The sequence below is a fragment of the Salmo salar genome, chromosome 20 (genome assembly GCF_965601325.2).
Source record: "Salmo salar chromosome 20, fSalSal1, whole genome shotgun sequence".
Taxonomy (NCBI): domain Eukaryota; kingdom Metazoa; phylum Chordata; class Actinopteri; order Salmoniformes; family Salmonidae; genus Salmo; species Salmo salar.
In genome coordinates, this window is record NC_138310.1 from 43260644 (window position 1) to 43278815 (window position 18172).

Here is an 18172-nt window from a genome sequence, read left to right on the forward strand (position 1 = left end):
CTGCGTCCCAAATGGCACCGTATTCCCTATATAGTGCACTACTTTCACCCTATTCCTTGTATAGTGCACTTCGTTTGACATCAAAAGTATTGCACACTATAAGGAAAAGTGTGTAATTTGGTAAGCAGCCCTGAATTGACCACATGACAACCCTCGTATCATTCCGCCACCCTGGTCACACACAGGTACGACATAGTGTTCCTGCCTCCGTCGTTCCCCATCGTGGCCATGGAGAACCCCTGCCTCACCTTCATCATCTCCTCCATCCTGGAGAGCCGGGAGTTCCTGCTCATCGACGTCATCCACGAGATTGCCCATGGCTGGTTCGGCAACGCGGTCACCAACGCCACCTGGGAAGAGATGTGGCTGAGCGAGGGACTGGCCACCTACGCACAGAGACGCATCACTACCGAGGCCTACGGTGTGTATACATACGCACGCTCACACACACACCTAGGCACAAAGGTATATATATATATATATATACCTTTGTGCATATATATATATATATATATATATATATATATATATATATATAGTATAGTAGTAGTAGTATGGTATGTATGTGTAACCTTTTAAAATGTAACCTTTTAAGTTAAGAACAAATTCTTATTTACAATGATGGCCTACCGGGGAACAGTGGGTAAACTGCCTTGTTCAGGCGCAGAACAACCGATGTTTACCTTGTCATCTCGGGGATTTGATCCAGCAACCTTTCGGTTACTGGCCCAACGCTCTAACCACTAGGCTACCTGCCGCTCCACATGGTGCATATGGTGTGTATATACAGCATACACACCTAAGTACAGAGGTGTATCACTACACACACACACACACAGACACACACAAACAAACATGCCAACAGCTAATCCCTCGTCCCTGTGTTTCCCAAGGTGAGGCCTTCACCTGTCTGGAGACGGTGTTCCGTCTAGACGCCCTGCACAGACAGATGCGTCTCCTAGGAGACAACAACCCTGTCAGCAAGCTGCAGGTCAAATTTGAGCCAGGTACGGGTGAAAGATGGATAAACGCACGCACACACACAAGTAGTCTGTAATTGTGCTTCACAAATAACATTTTATTTTTTAAATGAGGACTACTCTGTTTTCTTGTCTTTCATTCTCTCTCCCTCATCTGTTTCTTTTCTTCCCTTAGGTATTAATCCCAGTAGTCTGATGAACTTGTTCACTTATGAGAAAGGCTTTTGCTTCGTCTCGTACCTCTCTCAACTCTGTGGCAATGTCAAGCGCTTCGACAGCTTCCTGAGGGTAAGAGCATGAACACACAGATACACACACACACACACACACACACACACAGACACACCACATCACTTGAAAGTGTGTCATGTTCTCTCAGGCCTACATAGAGCAGTTTAAGTTCAGCAGTGTTGTGGCCCAGGACCTGCTCGATTTCTTCTTGGGCTTCTTCCCGGAGCTGAAGGAGAGCTGTGTGGCACAGAGAGAGGGTGAGTCTGTCACTCACATTACCAGTTCATGGGAAAAGGTTCATTTACATCCACCCAACTTGTTCAAGTGCTGGATAGCATTGTCAAATTATTCTCTGTTTTTGTGTGAACCCACAGAACTGAAAAGGTATATACCTGTTCCTCTCTCTTCTCCCTCTCAGGGTTGGAGTTTGAGCGGTGGCTGAACGGTTGTGGCCCCCCTCTGTGCGAACCGGACCTCTCGGCCGGGGGGGTTCTGACCGGTCCCGTCCAGAGTCTGTGTGACCTGTGGGCCAGCGAACCCCCGGACCCTGAGGCCATCGCAAACTTTAACCTCTCCTCTTGGAGCACCTTCCAGACCGTTCTCTTCCTGGACAGACTGTTGGACCGCTCGCCCCTCTCACACGGTAGGTACCAGACCATGAGCCATATGTATCAAGCGTGTTACTGTAGGAGTGCTGATTTAAGATATGCTTTCCCTTTCAGATAATAATAAGACTTGGAGAGGGGGGACCTGATCCTTGATCAGCACTCCTACTCTGAGACGCTTTATTTATATGGGCCCTGGCTTCAAATACATGAGCGCTGTGTATTTCTGCATTTTTTTGGGACTATTCCATTGGTTCCGTTATACCAAGTAAAATGTTGCGTAAATCAAGCTACCCCAGAGAGTGATGGGATGTTTGTGTGTGTGTGTCAGATGTTATGGGTCAGTTGTCACGCTGCTACTCGGCCCAGCTGGATGAGATGAACGCTGAGGTGCGGATCCGCTGGCTGCAGATCGTGGTGCGGAACAGCTTCTACCCGGACCTGCCCCGCATCCGCGGCTTCCTGCACAAACACGTGAGTGGTGACTGAACCAGACGGAGAGGGAACGTCCCAAATGGCACCCTATTTCAATTTTTACAAATTGACCGATGTCGGTTTAATTATTTGAATTCCATTTCATTCAGTTTTTTTCTGTGAGCTCAATGTGCAGTTTCTCTAGAGAGAAATCTGAACAAATTCCAAAGTGAGCGATGCTGCTGACAGCGGAATCCAATACAGCAGGGAGTTCTTACTACAATGCAACTCAAATACAAACGCGATGGATATCCCAATGGCCCATCTAATCCCTGATTGTCTGCGAGTGGATTACAAACCCAAATGCAAACGTGGAAAACGCGGTGGAATCAGACAAAGACTTAAAAAATGTAAGAACAAACTTCCCTTACTTACCACCTTGCTGATTTAATGCCCAGTCACTAAGGGGGAAAGCAAATCTGCGCTTCCAACATGAATATCGGGAGGCCTGTTTGCTGGCATTTACTGAGACTTGGCTGGATGACAGAGTCCCGGACAGAGAAGTGGAGCCGGCCGGCTTCACTCTGGTCAGAGCGGACCGTGATCTGACAGTCTCAGGGAAACTTCACGGTGGGGGCGTCTGCCTGCTTGTCAGGGACCAGTGGTGTAAATGGATCTTCACGGCGGGGGCGTCTGCCAGCTTGTCAGGGACCAGTGGTGTAAATGGATCTTCACGGTGGGGGCGTCTGCCTGCTTGTCAGGGACCAGTGGTGTAAATGGATCTTCACGGCGGGGGCGTCTGCCTGCTTGTCAGGGACCAGTGGTGTAAATGGATCTTCACGGCGGGGGCGTCTGCCTGCTTGTCAGGGACCAGTGGTGTAAATGGATCTTCACGGCGGGGGCGTCTGCCTGCTTGTCAGGGACCAGTGGTGTAAATGGATCCTGGTAAGAGAGAGACTCTGTACCCCCGACATAGAATTTTTTCTGTGCCACTGCAACCTTACTATCTGCCCCGTGAGTTCCCCCAATTGTTTGTTACCGTTGTGTACATTCAACCGAAAGCTAATATAACAAAGGCATCAGATTATTTATAATCTGTCACAGAAACTGGAATCCATCTCCCCCGACGCACTCAAATTTATTTTAGGGGATTTTAACAACTGTACCTTGCACAAAGTCCAGCGCACATACCACCAGTATGTGAAATGTCACACTAGGAAAAATAGGACTCTTGATTTGTGCTATGGGACAATACCAAAGGCGTTCTCTGCTACCAACAGACCTCCCCTGGGGACATCAGACCACAATGTGGTCTACCTCAGGCCAATCTACTGTCGGCTCCTGGAGAGGGAGAAACCCACAGTTAAAACTGTCCAGATCTGGAATGACAACAGTATCACTTGTCTCCAGGGGTGTTTTGACTGTACTATGTGGGAGGTATTTGAGGACAGCAGCTCTGATCTTGATGAACTCACAGATGTTATTTCAGACTATGTAAACTTCTGTGTTGAGTCAGTTGTGCCTACTAAAACCTGTAAAATCTTCCCTAACAATAAGCCTTGGGTATCAAAACATCCAAAATCACTACTTGATAGGAAGAAGGCAGTTTATGCTGAGGTTGATAGACAGGCTTTAAGAGATGTACAATGTGAGATCAAAAGGCAGATACTGGTGGACAAGGAGGCATACAAGCAAAGGGTGGAGAGGACCCTCTCCTCAGGAAACGCAAGGGTGGCCTGGCGAGGGATTAAATCCATGGCTAGTGCTCCCCACATAGGCAGGGGAAAAACTAGTGCTGACCTTGGGGGATATGAGGGCCAGAACATGGCTAGTGCCCCCCACATAGGCAGGGGAAAAACCAGTGCTGACCTTGGGGGATATGAGGGCCAGAACATGGCTAGTGCCCCCCACATAGGCAGGGGAAAAAAACCAGTGCTGACCTTGGGGGATATGAGGGCCAGAACATGGCTAATGAACTGAATGTTTTCTTCTCAAGATTTGAATCAGACAACTTTGTGTCGGAGGTAAAACAAATGGAAGCATCATTACAAATGTTTGAGAGAGTTGTTAAACAGTCTGACGTTTTTAAAGTTGTTCAGGGGATGTAATGCATACAAAAGCCCAGGCCCGGACAAAATAAGTGGACATGTGTTAAAGCACTGTGCTGAACAATTGGCTAGTGTTTTTAGACATTTTCCAATCCTCCCTCGACCAGCAACACGTGCCAGTATTGTGGAAAAACTCAATAGTTATACCAGTTCCTAAAGCATCTAATCCCTCTGTGCTGAATGACTACCGCCCTGTTGCCTTGACATCCATAGTAATGAAATGCATTGAGAAACTTGTGAAAAGTCATATTCTCAGAGTCACCCAGAAGCTTCTCGACCCATTTCAGTTTGCCTATCAGCCTAGCAGAGGAGTTTATAATGCCATTCTTACCCTCCTTAACATGGTCTATAGACATCTAGACGGTGCCAAATCCCATGTCAGGGTACCGTTTGTTGACTTTTCTTCTGCCTTCAACACAATCCAGCCTTACATTCTGGCGCTAAGACTCATTTGGGACTTCTCCTTAGATGGGGGGGCTGGTTTTGTGGCTGTTGGACTTCCTGAGCCAACGCTCACAGCGAGTCAAAATAGGTCCCCACGTGTCGGATATACGCAATACCAACACAGGCTCTCCTCAGGGATGTGTTTTATCCCCACTCCTGTACATCTTGTAACAATTTACTAAATTACTCACGATAAACGTTCACAAAAAGCATAACAATTATTTTAAGAATTATAGATACAGAACTCCTCTATGCACTCGATATGTCCGATTTTAAAATAGCTTTTTGGTGAAAGCACATTTTGCAATATTCTAAGTACATAGCCCAGCCATCACGGGCTAGCTATTTAGACACCCGGCAAGTTTAGCCTTCACCAAAATCAGATTTACTATTACAAAAGTTTGATTACCTTTTGTTGTCTTCGTCAGAATGCACTCCCAGGACTGCTACTTCAATAACAAATGTTGGTTTGGTCCAAAATAATCCATCGTTATATCCGAATAGCGGCGTTTTGTTCGTGCGTTCCAGAAACTATCCGAAATGGTAAATCAGAGTTCTGTTATACTCACAGACACCATTCAAACAGTTTTAGAAACTTTGGAGTGTTTTCTATCCAAAGCTAATAATTATATGCATATTCTAGTTTCTGGGCAGGAGTAATAATCAGATTAAATCGGGTACGTTTTTTATCCGGCCGTGAAAATACTGCCCTCTATCCATAACAGGTTAACGAGAGTCTTGTCTTTAAAATGGTGTAAAATAGTCATATGTTTGAGAAATTGAAGTTATAGCATTTGAGATATTTGTATTTCGCGCCACGCGATTCCACTGGCTGTTGACTAGGGTGGGACGCTTGAAGTTAACCTGTTATGGCTAGGGGGCAGTATTTTCACGGCTGGATAAAAAACGTACCCGATTTAATCTGATTATTACTCCTGCCCAGAAACTAGAATATGCATATAATTATTAGCTTAGGATAGAAAACACTCTGAAGTTTCTAAAACTGTTTGAATGGTGTCTGTGAGTATAACAGAACTCAAACGGCAGGTCAAAACCTGAGAGAATTGCATGGCGCAATTCGTGACAAAAAATGTCTAAATATTCCATTACCGTACTTCGAAGCATGTCAACCGCTGTTTAAAATCAATTTTTATGCAATTTATCTCGTAAAAAAGCGATAATATTCCGACCGGGAATCTCCTTTTCGCTAAACAGAGGAAAAAACACAAAGACGGGGGCGGCCAGTGCACGCGCCTAAACCCACAGTCCCTTGATCGGCCACTTGAGAAAGGCGATAATGTGTTTCAGCCTGGGGCTGGAATGACGACATTCAGGTTTTTCCCGGGCTCTGAGAGCCTATTGGAGCCGTGGGAAGTGTCACATTACAGCAGAGATCCTTTGTAATGGAATGAGATGTCAAAGAAAGACAATAAATGGTCAGACAGGCCACTTCCTGTAAAGGAATCTCTCAGGTTTTGACCTGCCATTTGAGTTCTGTTATACTCACAGACACCATTCAAACAGTTTTAGAAAATTTAGGGTGTTTTCTATCCAAAGCTAATAATTATATGCATATTCTAGTTTCTGGGCAGGAGTAATAATCAGATTAAATCGGGTACGTTTTTTATCCAGCCGTGAAAATACTGCCCCCTAGCCATAACAGGTTAACTTCAAGCGTCCCACCCTAGTCAACAGCCAGTGGAATCGCGTGGCGCGAAATACAAATATCTCAAATGCTATAACTTCAATTTCTCAAACATATGACTATTTTACACCATTTTAAAGACAAGACTCTCGTTAACCTGTTATGGATAGAGGGCAGTATTTTCACGGCCGGATAAAAAACGTACCCGATTTAATCTGATTATTACTCCTGCCCAGAAACTAGAATATGCATATAATTATTAGCTTTGGATAGAAAACACTCCAAAGTTTCTAAAACTGTTTGAATGGTGTCTGTGAGTATAACAGAACTCATTTGGCAGGCCAAAACCTGAGAAGATTCTGTACAGGAAGTACCCTGTCTGACCATTTCTTGGCCTTCTTGATTATCTCTATCCAAAACAGGGGATCTCTGCTGTTACGTGACACTTCCTACAGCTCCCATGGGCTCTCAGAAGGCGGCAAAAAGCTGAATCGTGGCTTTGCAGGCCCTGGCTGAAAAACATTAGTACTCTGACCGGCCACTATCCAAACGCGCTATGAGACTGAGGCTCGTGCACGAGTCGACTCCATGTTTACTTTCTCTCTCTTTGAACGAAAACCACTCCCGGTCGGAATATTATCTCTTTTTTACGAGAAAAATGGCATAAAAATTGATTTTAAACAGCGGTTGACATGCTTCGAAGTACGGTAATGGAATATTTAGAATTTTTTTTGTCACGAAACGCGTCGGGCGCGTAACCCTTCGTCACCCTTGGATAGTGTCTTGAACGCACAAACAAAACGCCGCTATTTGGATATAACTATGGATTATTTTGAACCAAACCAACATTTATTATTGAAGTAGCAGTCCTGGGAGTGCATTCTGATGAAGAACACCAAAGGTAATCAAACTTTTCTAATAGTAAATCGGAGTTTGGTGAGGGTCAAACTTGGTGGGTGTCAAAATAGCTAGCCGTGATGGCTGGGCTATCTACTCAGAATATTTCAAAATGTGCTTTCACCGAAAAGCTATTTTAAAATCGGACACCTCGATTGCACAAAGGAGTTCTGTATCTATAATTCTTAAAATAATTGTTATGTTTTTTGTGAACGTTTATCGTGAGTAATTTAGTAAATTCACCGGAAGTGTTCGGTGGGAATGCTAGTTCTGAACGTCACATGCTAATGTAAAAAGCTGTTTTTTTATATAAATATGAACTTGATTGAACAAAACATGCATGTATTGTATAAAATAATGTCCTAGGCGTGTCATCTGATGAAGATCATCAAAGGTTAGTGCTGCATTTAGCTGTGGTTTTGTTTTTTGTGACATTATTTGCTAGCTTGAAAAATGGGTGTCTGATTATTTCTGGCTGGGTACTCTGCTGACATAATCTAATGTTTTGCTTTCGCTGTAAAGCCTTTTTGAAATCGGACAGTGTGGTTAGATAAAGGAGAGTCTTGTCTTTAAAATGCTGTAAAATAGTCATATGTTTGAAAAATTGAAGTTTTTGTATTTTTGAGGAATTTGTAATTCGCGCCATGCCTATCATTGGATATTGGAGCAGGTGTTCCGCTAGCGGAACGTCTAGATCTAAGAGGTTAACCTGTCTGGGAACGTGGGACGCTTGCGTCCCACCCTAGTCAACAGCCAGTGGAATCGCGTCGCGCGAAATACAAATACCTCTATATGCTATAACTTCAATTTCTCAAACATATGACTATTTTACACCATTTTATAGATACACCTCTCCTGAATCGAACCACGTTGTCTGATTTCAAAAAGGCTTTACAGCAAAAGCAAAACATTAGATTATGTTAGGAGAGTACCCTGCCAAAAAAATCACACTGCCATTTTCAAAGCAACTAGCATGCATCACAAATACCAGAAACACAGCTAAATGCAGCACTAACCTTTGACAATCTTCATCAGATGACACTCCTAGGACATCATGTTACACAATACATGCATTTTTTGTTCGATAAAGTTCATATTTATATTAAAAAAACAGCATTTTACATCGGCGCGTGACGTTCAGAAAATATTTTCCCTCAAATGCTTCCGGTGAACAGCGCTACAATTTACAAAATTACTATTCGAAAACATTGTTAAAATGTAATATTGTCATTCAAAGAATTATAGATTAACATCTCGTGAATGCAACCGCATTGCCAGATTTAAAAAGAACTTTACTGGGAAATCACACTTTGCAATAAACGACGTGATATGCTCAGAAAAATAGGCTAGGCGATACATGTTAGCGCCGGCTTGGAACCATCTAAAATCAAATATACTATTGTAAATTTTCCCTTACCTTTGATTATCTTCATCAGAAGGCACTTCCAGGAATCCCAGGTCCACAACAAATGTAGTTTTGTTCGAAAAAGTTAATAATTTATGTCCCAATAGTTCCTTCTTGTTAGCGCGTTCCGAAGGCTACTCATAATGTACTGAAGCGCGCGGGACTTGTCGTCACGAATGTGCAAAAAGTATATATTTACGTTCGTTCAAACATGTCAAACGTTGTATAACATAAATCTTTAGGGCCTTTTTCAACCAGAGCTTCAATAATATTATTGCAATCGTTCGCCTTGGTCTTACTAAACGTTTCGGAACAAAAGGGTTCCCATGGGCGCCCGCGTCATAGTAGTAATGGCCCTCCCCCTGTGACCAACTTCCCAAGCCTCTCTTTGGGTCAGTTTCTACCATAGAAGACTCAAACCACTTTTTAAAGACTGTTGACATCTAGTGGAAGCCTTAGGAAGTGCTAAATGATTAATAAGTCCCTGTGTGTTTCAATGGCAAAGGCTTGAAAGTGATTCCACACATCAGATTTCCACTTCCTGTTAGGATTTGTCTCAGGGTTTTGACTGCCATATGAGTTCTGTTATACTCACAGGCACCATTCAAACAGTTTTAGAAACTTTAGTGTTTTCTATCCAAATCAACTAATTATATGCATATTCTCGTTTCTGGGCAAGAGTAGTAACCAGTTTAAATCGGTTACGTTTTTTATCCGGCCGTGCAAATACTGCCCCCTATCCCCAACAGGTTAATCTAACCACATTGTCCGATTTCAAAAAGGCTTTACAGCGAAAGCAAAACATTAGATTATGTCAGGAGAGTACCCTGCCAAAAATAATCACACAGCCATTTTCAAAGCAAGCATATATGTCACAAAAACCAAAACCACAGCTAAATGCAGCACTAACCTTTGATGATCTTCATCAGATGACACTCCTAGGACATTATGTTATACAATACATGCATGTTTTGTTCAATAAAGTTCATATTTATATCAAAAAACAGCTTTTTACATTAGCATGTGATGTTCAGAACTAGCATACCCACCGAAAACTTCCGGTGAATTTACTAAATTACTCATGATAAACGTTCACAAAATACATAAATTATTTTAAGCATTATAGATACAGAACTCCTTTATGCAATCGCGGTGTCAGATTCTAAAATAGCTTTTCGGCGAAGCACATTTTGCAATATTCTGAGTACATAGCTCGGCCATCACGGCAAGCTATTTTGACACCCACCAAGTTTGGGACTCACTAAACTCAGAATTACTATTACAAAAATTGGATTACTTTTGCTGTTCTTTGTCAGAATGCACTCCCTGGACTTCTACTTCAACAATAAATGTTGTTTTGGTTCCAAATAATCCATAGTTATATTCAAATAGCTCCGTTTTGTTTGTGCGTTGAGGTCACTATCCGAAGGGTGACGCGTGAGCGCATTTCGTGACAAAAAATGTCAAAATATTCCATTACCGTACTTAGAAGCATGTCAAACGCTGTTTAAAATCAATTTTTATGCTATTTTTCTCGTAAAATAGTGATAATATTCTAACCGGGAACGTTGTATTCATTCAAAGGCTGAAAGAGAAAAAATTGAGAATTCTCGTGAACGCGCATCTCAGTCTCACTGTCCCCAGGCTGACCACTCACAAACAGAGCTGTTGTACTTTGCCCAGAGACAGCAGACACCCCATTCCACTTTCTGGCGGCTTTAGAGAGCCAATGGAAGCCTTAGAAAGTGCCACGTTACAGCACAGATGCTGTATTTTCGATAGAGATGCAACAGAAGGACAACAAATTGTCAGACAGGGCACTTCCTGTATGGAATCTTCTCAGGTGTTGGCCTGCCATATGAGTTCTGTTATACTCACAGACACCATTCAAACAGTTTTAGAAACTTTAGTGTTTTCTATCCAAATCTACAAATTATATGCATATTCTCGTTTCTGGGCAAGAGTAGTAACCAGTTTAAATCGGTTACGTTTTTTTATCCGGCCGTGCAAATACTGCCCCCTAGCCCCAACAGGTTTTAACACCCCGGCATCCTACAATCTAAGCTTGATTCCCTCAATCTCACACAAATTATCAATGAACCTACCAGGTACAACCCCAAATACATAAACACGGGCACCCTCATAGATGTCATCCTAACTAACTCGCCCTCCAAATACACCTCTGCTGTTTTCAATCAAAATCTCAGCGATCACTGCCTCATTGCCTGCATCCGTAATGGGTCTGCGACCAAACGACCACCCCTCGTCACTGTCAAACGCTCCCTAAAATACTTCTGCGTGCAGGCCTTTCTAATCGACCTGGCCGGGGTATCCTGGAATGACATTGACCTCATCCCGTCAGTAGATGATGCCTGGCTATTCTTTAAAAGTGCCTTCCTCACCATCTTAAATAAGCATGCCCCAAAAATTAGAACTAGGAATAGATATAGTCCTTGGTTCACTTCAGACCTGTCTGCCCTTGACCAGCACAAAAACATCCTGTGGTGCTCTGCATTAGCATCGAATAGCCCCCGTGATATGCAACTTTTCAGGGAGGTTAGGAACAAATATACACAGGCAGTTAGAAAAGCTAAGGCTAGCTTTTTCAAACAGAAATTTGCATCCTGTAGTACTAACTCAAAAAAGTTCTGGGACACTGTAAAGTCCATGGAGAATAAGAGCACCTCCTCTCAGCTGCCCACTGCTCTGAGGCTAGGAAACACTGTTACCACCGATAAATCCACTATAATTGAGAATTTCAATAAGCATTTCTCTACGGCTGAACATGCTTTCCACCTTGCTACCCCTACCCCGGTCAACTGCCCGGCACCCTCCACAGCAACCCGCCAAAGCCCCCACCATCTCCTTCACCCAAATCCAGATAGCTGTTGTTCTGAAAGAGCTGCAAAATCTGGACCCATACAAATCAGCCGGGCTAAACAATCTGGACCCTCTCTTTCTAAAATTATCTGCAGAAATTGTTGCAACCCCTATTACTAGCCTGTTCAACCTCTCTTTCGTATCGTCTGAGATTCCCAAAGATTGGAAAGCTGCCGCGGTCATCCACCTCTTCAAAGGGGGTGACACTCTAGACCCAAACTGCTACAGACCTATATCTATCCTACCCTGTCTTTTTAAGGTCTTCGAAAGCCAAGTTAACAAACAGATTACCGACCATTTCGAATCCCACTGTACCCTCTCCGCTATGCAATCTGGTTTCAGAGCTGGTCATGGGTGCACCTCAGCCACGCTCAAGGTCCTGAACCACATCCTAACCACCATCGATAAGAGACATTACTGTGCAGCCGTATTCATCGACCTGGTCAAAGCTTTCGACTCTGTCAATCACCACATTCTTATTGGCAGACTCGACAACCTTGGTTTCTCAAATGATTGCCTCGCCTGGTTTACCAACTACTTCTCCGATAGAGTTCAGTGTGTCAAATCGGAGGGCCTGTTGTCCGGACCTCTGGCAGTCTCTATGGGTGTGCCACAGGGTTCAATTCTTGGGCCGACTCTCTTCTCTGTCTACGTCAATGATGTTGCTCTTGCTGCTGGTGATTCTCTGATCCACCTCTACGCAGATGACACCATTCTGTATACTTCTGGCCCCTCTTTGGACACTGTGTTAACTAACCTCCAGTCGAGCATCAATGCCATACAACTCTCCTTCCGTGGCCTCCAACTGCTCTTAAACACAAGTAAAACTAAATGCATGCTCTTCAATCGATCACTGCCCGCACATGCTCGCCCGTCCAGCATCACTACTCTGGATGGCTCTGACTTAGAATATGTTGACAACTATAAATATCCGGGTGTCTGGTTAGACTGGAAACTCTCCTTCCAGACTCACATTAAGCATCTCCAATCCAAAATTAAATCTAGAATCGGCCTCCTGTATTGCAACAAAGCATCCTTCACTCATGCTGCCAAACATACCCTCGTAAAACTGACCATCCTACCGATCCTCGACTTCGGTGATGTCATCTATAAAATAGCCTCCAACACTCTACTCAACAAACTGGATGCAGTCTATCACAGTGCCATCCGTTTTGTCACCAAAGCCCCATATACTACCCACCATTGCGACCTGTACGCTCTCGTTGGTTGGCCCTCGCTTCATACTCGTTGCCAAACCCACTGGCTACAGGTTATCTACAAGTCTCTGCTAGGTAAAGCTCAGCCTTATCTCAGCTCACTGGTCACCATAGCAGCACCAACTCATAGCACGCGCTCCAGCAGGTATATTTCACTGGTCAACCCCCAAAGCCAATTCCTCCTTTGGTCATCTTTCCTTCCAGTTCTCTGCTGCCAATGACTGGAAAGAACTGCAAAAATCACTGAAGCTGGAGACTCATATCTCTCTCACTGGCTTTAAGCACCAGCTGTCAGAGCAGCTCACAGATCACTGCACCTGTACATAGATGGGCTGTTTACAGATGGGCTATCTACCTACCTCATCCCCATACTGTATTTATTTATTTATCTTGCTCCTTTGCACCCCAGCATCTCTACTTGCACATTCATCTTCTGCACATCTACCATTCCAGTGTTTAATTGCTATATTGTAATTACTTCGCCACAATGGCCTATTTATTGCCTTAACGTACCTCATTTGCACTCACTGTATATAGACTTTTTGTTTTCTTTTGTTCTACTGTATTATTGACTGTATGTTTTGGTTTATTCCATGTGTAACTCTGTGTTGTTGTATGTGTCGAATTACTATGCTTTATCTTGGCCAGGTCGCAGTTGCAAATGAGAACTTGTTCTCAACTAGCCTACCTGGTTAAATAAAGGTGAAATAAAAAATACATTTAAAAAAGTTGGACGCAAATAATCTTTTTGAATGGCATTGTATGCTGTAGTGTTAAGATGTCCCTTCACTGGGACTAAGGGGCTTAGCTAGACCCATAAAAAACATAATTTTTCCTCCACCAATCTTTACATTTGGCACTATGCATTCGGGCAGGTAGCGTTCATCCGCCAAACCCAGATTCGTCTGTCGGATTGTCAGATTTTGAAGCATGATTTATCACTCCAGAACGCGTTACCAGAGTCTATTGGCGCGGCGAGTTTTACACCACTCCAGCCAACGCTTGGCATTGTACATGGTGATCTTAGGTTTGTGTGCGGCTGCCCCGCCATGGAAACCCATTTCATGAAGTTCCCGTCGAACAGTTGTTGTGTTGACGTTGCTTCCAGAGGCAGCTTGGAACTCGGTAGTGAGTGTTGCAACTGAGGACAGACGATTTTTACTCACTCGGCGGTCCTGTTCTGTGAGCTTGTGTGGCCTACCACTTCGCGGCTGAGCCGTTCTTGCTACTAGACGTTTCCACTTCACAATAACAACACTTACAGTTGACCGGGGCTGCTCTAGCAGGGCAGACATTTGACGAACTGACTTGTTGGAAAGGTGGCATCCTATGACGGTGCCACGTTGAAGTCACTTAGCTCTTCAGTAAGGCCACTCTACTGCCAATATTCATCTATGGAGATGTGATGACTGTGTCCTCAATTTTATACACCTGTCACCAGAGGTGCAACTTTGGTTTCAGAAGTGGGGGGGGACATAATAATAATAATAATAATATACAGTACCATTCGAAAGTTTGAACACACCTACTCATTCAAGGGTTTTTCTTAATTTGTACTATTTTCTACATTGTAGAATAATAGTGAAGACATCAAAACTATGAAATCATGTAGTAACCAAAAAAACTGTTAAACAAATCTAAATATATTTTCGATTATTCAAAGTAGCCACCCTTTGCCTTGATGACCGCTTTCTACACTCTTGGCATTCTCTCAACCAGCTTCATGAGTTAGTCACCTGGAATTAATTTCAATTAACAGGTGTGCCTTGTTATAAGTTAAATAGTGGAATTTATTTCCTTAATGCGTTTGAGCCAATCAGTTGTGTTGTGATAAGGTAGGGATGGTATACAGAAGATAGCCCTATTTGGTAAAAGACCAAGTCCATATTTGGCAAGAACAGCTCAAATAAGCAAAGAGAAACCATCATTACTTTAAGATATGAAGGTCAAGTACAGTTGCAAAAACCATCAAGTGCTATGAAAAAACTGGCTCTCATGAGGACCGCCTCTGGAAAGGAAGACCCAGAGTTAACTCTGCTGCAGAGGATAAGTTCATTAGAGTTAACTGCACTTCAGACTGCAGCCCAAATAAATGCTCAAGTAACAGACACATCTCAACATCAACTGTGCAGAGGAGACTGCGTGAATCAGGCCTTCATGGTTGATTTTGCTGCAAAGAAACCACTACTAAAGGATACCAATAAGAAGAGACTTGCTTGGGCCAAGAAACACGAGCAATGGACATTAGAATGGTGGAAATCTGTCCTTTTTGATATATCCAAATTTGATATTTTTGGTTCCAACTGCCGTGTCTTTGTGAGACCCAGAGTAGGTGAATGGATGATCTCCACATTTGTGGTCCCAACCGTGAAGCATGGAGGTGTGCTTGTGTGGTGTGCTTTGCTGGTGACACTCAGTGATTTATTTAGAATTCAAGGCACACTTAACCAGCATGGCTACCACAGCATTCTGCAGCGATACGCCATCCCATCTGGTTTGCGCTTAGTGCCGCTATTATTTGTTTTTCAACAGGACAATGACCCAAGTCACACCTCCAGGCTGTGTAAGGGCTATTTGACCAAGAAGGAGAGTTGCATCACTCCAGATGACCAACCCAATTCAGATGGTTTGGGATGAGTTGGACCGCAGAGTGAAGGGAAAGCAGCCAACAAGTGCTCAGCATATGTGGGAACTCCTTCAAGACTGTTGGAAAAGCATTCCTCATGAATCTGGTTGAGAGAATGCCAAGAGTGTGCAAAGCGGTCATCAAAGCAAAGGGTGGCTACTTTAAAAAAAAATCTTAAATATAAAATATATTTAGATTTGTTTAACACTTTTTTGGTTACTACATGATTCCATATGTGTCATGTCATAGTTTTGATGTCTTCACTAGTATTCTACAATGTAGAAAATAGTAAAAATAAGGAAAACCCTTGAATGAGTAGGTGTGTCCAGTCGGCTCAACACTCCAAACATCCTTCCCGACCAATTGGAGCCATCCGCATGGTCCTAAAGCACACCGTTGCTTAGTTTTGTATCACATCCCAATGATAAAAGTGGGGTGGACAAAAATGCAATTTCAGAATGTTTAAGCAGCGCCAGTGACAGTTGTGCCCCTGCCCGTCAGCAACGGGTGTGGCTGAAATAGCCAAATCCACTCATTTGAAGGGGTGTCCGCAGTTTAGCGCAGTAAAGGTAATTTACTACAATGTCCATTATCCATTCAAGATCTGTAATTAATTCAATAAGGTAGAATCTGCAGCTAGATTTTTGTAAGTCATCTAATCGGGCTCCCGAGTGGTGCAGCAGTCTAAGGCACTGCATCTCAGTGCTAGAGATATCACTACAGACCCTGGTTTGATCCCGGGCTGTATCACAACCGGCTGGGATCGGGAGTCCCATAGGGCAGCGCACAATTGGCCCAATGTCGTCTGGGTTAGGGGAGGGTTTGGCCGGGGTAGGCCGTCAACTGTAAAATAAGAATTTGTTCTTAACTGACTTGCCTAGTTACATAAAGGTTAAAAAAAAATACAAATAATAAACATCAGGGTTTTATAGAGTGAGTGGAAAAATAAATACATGTAAGGCAGGACCAAACTCAATCATGGGTCCTACCAGGTGTGCACGTTTTAGTTTTTGCACTAGCACAACACAGCTGATTCAAATAATCAAAGCTTGATGATACGTTGATTATTTGAATCAGCTGTGTAGTTCTAAGGCAAAAACCAAAACATGCACCCCTGGGAGACCCCAGGCCCGAGTTTGTATTTATTTTTCCACTCACTCTATTACTGTGCAATTACTGATTTACTATGTAACAACATGTTAATACAATAGTGACTACACAGACTTTTCACCTAATCATCTCGGGGATTCGAACCAACGACCTTTCAGTTACTGGGCCTTGTCCAACCCTCTTAACCTGCCGCCCCAAATGAAATAAATGTAATGAGAGTATTAAAGGGGAGGGATGGGGATGGAGGGAAGATGTAAACTAATGTTTTCTAGAAGATTGATTTAGATTCCACTATTCTCCATTCAGAAACAAATGTTGGATTAAATGTAGCGTTTATTTATTAAAATGTAACTTTAAATGTATTACAACAACACACATCCCTTCATTTTCAGTTGAGCCTTTTCTTAAAAAATGCAAGCCGAGTAACCCAGGCCATTCACTCCAGTTCTAGGAACAAAGCAGAAGCAGTGAAATTACCAGTATCATGCAGGCTGTGGACACTTAAGTATTTCTTTGTATGAGTGTAAATTTACAACTGCGACCTGGCCAAGATAAAGCAAAGCAGTGCGACAAAAACAACAACACAGAGTTAGACATGGGATAAACAAACGTACAGTCAATAACACAATAGAAAAAATCTGTATACAGTGTGTGCAAATTTAAGTAAGGAGGTAAAGCAATGAATAGGCCAATAGTGGCGAAGGAATTACAATTTAGCAATTTACACCGGAGTGATATATGTGCAGATGAGGATGTGCAAGTAGAAATACTGGTGTACAAAAGAGCAGAAAAACAAATATGGGGATGAGGTACAGTTGAAGTCGGAAGTTTATATACACCTTAGCCAAATACATTTAAACTCAGTTTTTCACAATTTCTGACATTTAATTCCAGTAAAAATTCCCTGTTTTACGTCACCACTTTATTTTATGAATGTGAAATGTCAGAATAATAGTAGAGTGCTTTATTTCAGCTATTATTTCTTTCATCACATTCCCAGTGGGTCAGAAGTTTACATCCACTCAATTAGTATTTGGTAGCATTGCCTTTTAAATTGTTTAACTTGGGTCAAACGTTTCGGGTACCCTTCCACAACATCCCACAATAAGTTGGGTGAATTTTGGCCCATTCTTCCTGACAGAGATGGTGTAACTGAGTCAGGTTTGTAGGCCGTCGTGCTCGCACACACTTTTTCATTTCTGCCCACAAATCTTATATGGGATTAAGGTCAGGGCTTTGTGATGGCCACTCCAATACCTTGACTTTGTTGTCCTTAAGCCATTTTGCCATAGCCTTGGAAGTATGTTTGGAGTCATTGTCCATTTGGAAGACCCATTTGCGAACAACGTTTAATTTCCTGACTGATGTCTTGAGATGTTGCTTTAATATATCCACATAATTTTCCTCCTCATGATGCCATCTATTTTGTGAAGTGCACCACTCCCTCCTGTAGCAAAGCACCCCCACAACATGATACTGCCACACCTGTGCTTCACGGTTGGGATGATGTTTTTCTGCTTGCAAGCCTCCCCCTTTTTCCTCCAAACATAACGATGGTCATTATGGCCAAACAGTTATATTTTTGTTTCATCAGACCAGAGGACAATTCT

The 18172-nt window shown here is 43.0% G+C and overlaps 1 protein-coding gene across 1 annotated transcript in view; it reads left to right on the top strand.

The window, feature by feature from the left end:
• Nucleotides 1-18172, top strand: part of rnpepl1 (arginyl aminopeptidase like 1) — a 47512-nt gene that overhangs the window by 23381 nt on the left and 5959 nt on the right. Inside the window, exons 5-10 of the mRNA XM_014161944.3 lie at nucleotides 186-421; nucleotides 894-1007; nucleotides 1156-1268; nucleotides 1360-1468; nucleotides 1630-1854; nucleotides 2148-2290. Of these exons, the coding sequence (XP_014017419.1) occupies nucleotides 186-421; nucleotides 894-1007; nucleotides 1156-1268; nucleotides 1360-1468; nucleotides 1630-1854; nucleotides 2148-2290 (940 nt within the window). The remainder of the gene's footprint in view (nucleotides 1-185; nucleotides 422-893; nucleotides 1008-1155; nucleotides 1269-1359; nucleotides 1469-1629; nucleotides 1855-2147; nucleotides 2291-18172) is intronic.